We start from the raw sequence: 5,626 nt of genomic DNA on the forward strand, positions 1-5,626 counted from the left end.
GGGGTGAGGCACTTGTTGAAATATGGGGAAAAGCTCGTGAGGAGAAGGTGAGTCTGGCGATATGTGGAGTGGGCTTCTTAAATTCACTTCAAACAACACCTTGGTTCGATTTGAGAGCTTGGGTCCGCTCTAAACGAACACGTCACATCAATAAGTGATTTACCCTTTATACCATGCCACTCCCTATTTATATCATCCATGCCACCCCTTTATATTCAACTCATTTTACCCTTATCTGTATCATTTTAATTAGTTAAGTGGTTTACCCTTTTATGTAATTTGTTTTAGGGTTTTGAGATGGTATAAATACATCTCTTTCTTTGTAATTGAATTAACTTTTTATCAATCAAAATTTATCATATTCTTCAAGAAGCTTTGTTAAGGTTTTTCACCTTCAACAATGAGGTTCACTATTCCTATGGATTTAGTCCATAAAACCAGGATTAACTCCTTCAAGTTTAGCTTGAGAAGAACATCTTTGTTAGTTTACGATTAAAACTAACACGTTCCGAAACCGACTGTATGAAGTTGTAACTAGCATTTGAAATGTATAGGCAAATTAGAGTAAATTAAAAAATATATATATATATATGCAAAATTAGAATTTGAGATTTTGTTTTTTTTTATTATTATTTTTTTTTGAAGAAATTAGAATTTGAGATTATTAAACTAAGATTCTTAAACACGCAACGCAAGGCTACATAGCCCCGTTACCACAGATTCTTTGTGGGGCCTCTCAGGAAGAATCCTTCTTCTCCAACAGACACTAACTAACTGTCACCAAAATTCACCATCCTTCTCAATTGTTTTTGCTCTCCAAAAATGGAGTCTCTTACCCCTACTTTTAATTTCTTTCCCATTTCCACAAAACCTTCATGCAAGCCAACTCCAACCTTCACTAAGCCTAATCATAATATTTACACTAAATCCACTTTCACCCTCCCTTCCCCTTCCGCATCCTATCAATATTCCACTGTCAAACCCCATTCATCTTCTCCAGATTTAATCAGATCAATCGGAAAAAACATTTTCGGCTTTGCCGCCGCCGCTACTGCTCTCGTTTCAGTCTGCTGCGATTCTCCGGCTTTTGCAGAATCCTTAACGGTAGCTTTTCCTGTTTCTCGTGCTCGTGAGGTGATCTTAGCTTTTCACTTTCTTACTTTGCTACTTATTTAGCTTTTACTGATTTTCTTCTTACTTATTGAGTAAATAAGGATCCATTGTTAGGTAAATACTGTTCAAAAAACGCTTGTGGAGGCATGGGGTTTGATTAGAGAATCATTTGTAGACCCAACATTTAACCATCAAGGCATGTTTCTCTGATTTTCGGCTTTATATTATATATGTAGAAAATCACAATTTTACAATTTTATTTTGTCATTATTTGTTTAGATTGGGATTTGAAGTTGCAGCAAACTATGGTGGAAATGTTTCCCCTGAATTCAGCTGATGTTGCTTATACCAAAATTAGTGGAATGCTTTCGTCTCTTGGGGATCCCTTTACTCGGATTATCAGTCCAAAGGTGTTTTTTTTTTTTTTTTGTAGTTTCTTTGTTCATTCAATGAATCTGCAGGTGCTATGTTGATTGAAGCTTTTGATCACTTCTCAAATGGTATATCTGTTGGTTTCCAATTTCAGGAATACCAAAGTTTTAGAATTGGAAGCGATGGAAACTTGCAAGGAGTGGGACTATTTATAAATGTTGAACCAAAGACTGGTCATGTGGTTAGTGAATATATCAAAGGGAAAAGTTTTCAAAATTTTAGTTTAATCAATTTCCACCAGTTCTTATCTAAGGGTTTTGAAGTTTTATTTATTTCATCTCCATCCTTGTAAGTTATCATGTTTTCCCTCACTTCCTTGTATTTCATTTCTCACCAGAATTGATAATTTGCAGGTTGTTTTGTCCTGTATAGATGGCAGCCCAGCTGCTCGTGCTGGCATACATGAAGGAGATGAATTGGTTGAGATCAATGGTATCCTTCCATTCATAAATTTGATTCATTATTTCTTCGTGATATCGAAAATGTAGTTCAGTTGACTCATTGAAATGGCCTTAATAGTTGATGACGGCCTCAAACTGATGCTATTAGTTTGGACACAATAATTACTAGTCTACTCTAGTGGATTCTTTTTTCAAATCCTTAAAAAAACTTTTATGTCCAACTCTGATATTTGCAATATCAGGGGAGAGACTTGACGGGCTTGATAGTGAAACTGCAGCAGGGAAGCTTAGAGGGCGTGCTGGAACATCTGTTACAGTAAAAGTTCAGAGTGTAATCATTCATTCTCATTCTTATTGGTGTAAACCACTAATCATGTTATTTAGTTCGTATTTTTCTAAGATAGCTGAATTAATATTCTTATTTTTTACTTTTCTGTCCCAGGCAAAAGGTTTTACAAGCGATTCTAGTATCAAAGAGGTATTAAATCCTTCATGATATATCATTAACATTTTCTTTCGAGGATTGATATAAATACTTTTCTGATCCAATTAAAGGTAAACTTGCCGCGTGAGTACATTAAGCTATCCCCAATATCTAGCACCATTATCCCTCATCAAACACCAGATGGTCGTCAAACAAAGACTGGTTATGTGAAGCTCTCAAGTTTCTCTCAGGTAGGCAAAGCTTATGTCAACATTTAACTGTTTGCTACTTCCAACTTGTAATCATGAAAAACTTTGATTTTGATTTTTGACAGAGTGCTGCCGTCGATATGGCAAATGCAATTACTGAATTGGAAACTGAAGGTGTGCATTCATACATTCTGGATCTGCGGAACAACCCAGTAGGTGTCCTATTTTCGTCTTTCTTACAGTGAGTTGTGTTTTCTAATTACTTATTTTTGCGCATTGGGTTCATCTTAAAAGGGAGGTCTAGTAAAAGCAGGACTTGATGTTGCTCAAATGTGGTTAGACGGAGACGGGACTCTTGTGAACACAATTGATAGGGATGGAAATATGCTTCCTATCAACATGCAGAATGGTCATGCTATAACACATGATCCGCTTGTCGTGCTTGTAAGATCCCACTCTTACTTGTTTTCATTTCTGTGGCAAGTTAATTGAGAAGCTCTTGAGGAACTTGAAATGCAATTTCACTTTGGCTTTTGTTTTATTTTAATGTTAAAAACAGATAAATGAGGGGAGTGCAAGCGCAAGTGAGATTTTAGCTGGTGCACTGCATGATAATGGGCGTGCTATCCTTGTTGGGCACAAAACATTTGGTAAAGGGAAAATTCAGGTATACAAACATATATGTTTACTGTATCGTGTCGGATAGCATGACTCTAATTAACATAACGAACGAACGCAGAGCGTGACGGAGCTAAATGATGGATCCGCACTGTTTGTGACTGTTGCCAAGTATCTATCACCTGCACTTCATGACATAGATCAAGTCGGGATAATGCCGGATGTACAATGTACAGCAGACATGCTGCTGAATTCACCTAAGGATTCATTCTTGAAAAATAACAAGTCGGATGCTTCTCTTGAAGCCGATACCTGCATTATGGTTGCAGAACATGAATTGGACATTCAAGAGTCCAGAGGTTCTGCATCTTAGAATTTCAATGTCAGTTAAATGTATATAGTGCATAGTGTACATGACTTGTATATTTACATCAGATTATATATAAAAATGTCTAGAGATGAAACAAACCAAACAAATGATCATCTATTATTTCATTAGATCAATTATCGTTATGAGTCTGTTTCCATTACTTCAAAAAAGAAAGAAAATAATAAAAACAAAAAAGATACTGTCCAATAAGCAGCCATAACCCTTTTCACGCAACATTGTAAATCTTTCCCAACACTTTTAGGTCGTGTTGGATGAATTTGTCGTCTTTAGCTTTGAGAAAGAAAATAATTTTCTTGCTTTGATCGAAAATATAACATGGAAATTTGTCTAATCTATTATCTTCTGGTATTGGTGGGAGATGAATCATTTATGAAGTGATATGATATTAAAGTAGGCAATAATTTTTCAATGCAATAAGATAAACCATTCAGCTAACATATTTCTTTATTTTCCATCTCTGAAATCATTTTCTTAAAATATTTTTTTTATTCTACATCATAATAAACTAATTTGGGTCTGTCGGCACCATCATGAGATGAATAAGAAGTTAAGAATACCATCACAGTTGTCAGACATGAACCGAACGAGTCAGATCAACCCTATTCAACTGTAACTGTCATATTGCCGGAGATGGTTCATTAAAGCTAGTGGGATTCGAACTTTGAAAACATGCATACTTACAACTCGACTACCATTTAATTAGTGGATATATTCGTAAATATATGTTTTTATGATATAATTTAAATATTTAAAATATTAATTATTATTAGTTTTTTTTTTTATGTTTTAATAAATATCATAAAAAAATTATTTAATCTTATCAATATTAATAAACTTTAATTGATATTTAAATTTTAAATATACACCAATGAAATTTAAAAGTATAATAAATTATGGTGGGATGTTGAGGTCGAATAGTATTCTCCCATCATGTGCAACTCACATGTATCGAGAGACGTCCCTTAAATATGCTCTGATGATCAAGTTAGTAATAAAATGATAGAGAGAGTATGGGTAAAGTAAAGAGAGACAAAAAAGATTTTTTTACCATGGGTGAGGTGCCCATATTTATAAATCTCGGTTAGGGATTAAAAAGACACTATGCCATTAGCTTACCTCAAATCAAGTCTTAGGGCGACTACAGATGGCACTTAGGTGTTCTCATGGGTTTATGTATGCCTAGACGATCCATTTTGGTGTGCTATCAGTCGGCTTGAAGCCCAAATGCTCCATTAGAAGCCTTCCCCCCCATCACTTGGTTGTAGCGAGGCACTGGGTGTGAGTATGTCTAGGAGTGATGGGTCTTCAGTTCTCATGTTGTCTTTATATCTTGGAGGTTGCAGTTGCAAGGTAACTACGAGATGTCAAGTTTTAGACACGTGTCTTACGCGTGTGGAGTAACTGTCTAACGGTTTTAAAGAGCACTTCTTATGCACATTAGGTATGATGGTTCCTTTTTAAAGTGACAATTATCTTTATTTAATGGCGGTTAATGCCTTCCGCGATCTATTATAAGTAGGCCCTTTATTTGACTGAATTGGTTTCTTTCATTTTTCTCTAAGTTTGAACTTCTTGCTTGCCAACATTGTTCTTTTGTCTTGGAGGGTGGTGTGATTTCCGTTCTTCCAGTGGGCCTTCTGAGAGTTGTTTGTGCCATTTTCTAAGGGTAGTTTCGAAGACTATTATGAGTTCAGCCCCCTTCGCTTTCTATACTTTTGTGAGTTGTTTTTTTCCTTTTCGTTGTCTTGGGTGTTCGCTTTTTCTTCTGTGTGGAACTCTTTAGAGTTTGGGATAGATCTATTATGTCCATTAAGAAGCCATCTACCTCACTGAGTCCTCAAGTTGAGGGACGGTTGGATTAACATGTTGGAGGTTAAAAAAAACATTTGCCTTGACGGGCTAGACTTTGAAAAAGCACCTCTAGATGCACAACTAAAATTAGGCCCCCAATCTAAATTTCAAGCTCCACCACTAGTTATAATAGGGATTATTTTTCTTATAATATTTTATCTTTAATCCATTCACAAGACACATGATA

At 35.5% G+C, this 5,626-nt stretch overlaps 1 protein-coding gene across 1 annotated transcript; it reads left to right on the forward strand.

Annotated features, from left to right (window-relative positions):
- The first annotated feature begins 743 nt into the window (after positions 1-743).
- LOC136210037 (carboxyl-terminal-processing peptidase 3, chloroplastic) lies at positions 744-3,692 on the forward strand. The gene is made up of 12 exons (XM_066001713.1): positions 744-1,134; positions 1,228-1,309; positions 1,393-1,523; positions 1,640-1,726; positions 1,899-1,977; positions 2,189-2,277; positions 2,389-2,424; positions 2,502-2,621; positions 2,705-2,791; positions 2,874-3,023; positions 3,139-3,246; positions 3,319-3,692. The coding sequence occupies exons 1-12, from the start codon at positions 823-825 to the stop codon at positions 3,568-3,570; spliced, it is 1,533 nt and encodes a 510-aa protein (XP_065857785.1). The 5' UTR covers positions 744-822; the 3' UTR covers positions 3,571-3,692.
- Positions 3,693-5,626: the final 1,934 nt, after the last annotated feature.

The sequence above is a fragment of the Euphorbia lathyris genome, chromosome 10 (genome assembly GCF_963576675.1).
Source record: "Euphorbia lathyris chromosome 10, ddEupLath1.1, whole genome shotgun sequence".
In the NCBI taxonomy this organism is placed as follows: domain Eukaryota; kingdom Viridiplantae; phylum Streptophyta; class Magnoliopsida; order Malpighiales; family Euphorbiaceae; genus Euphorbia; species Euphorbia lathyris.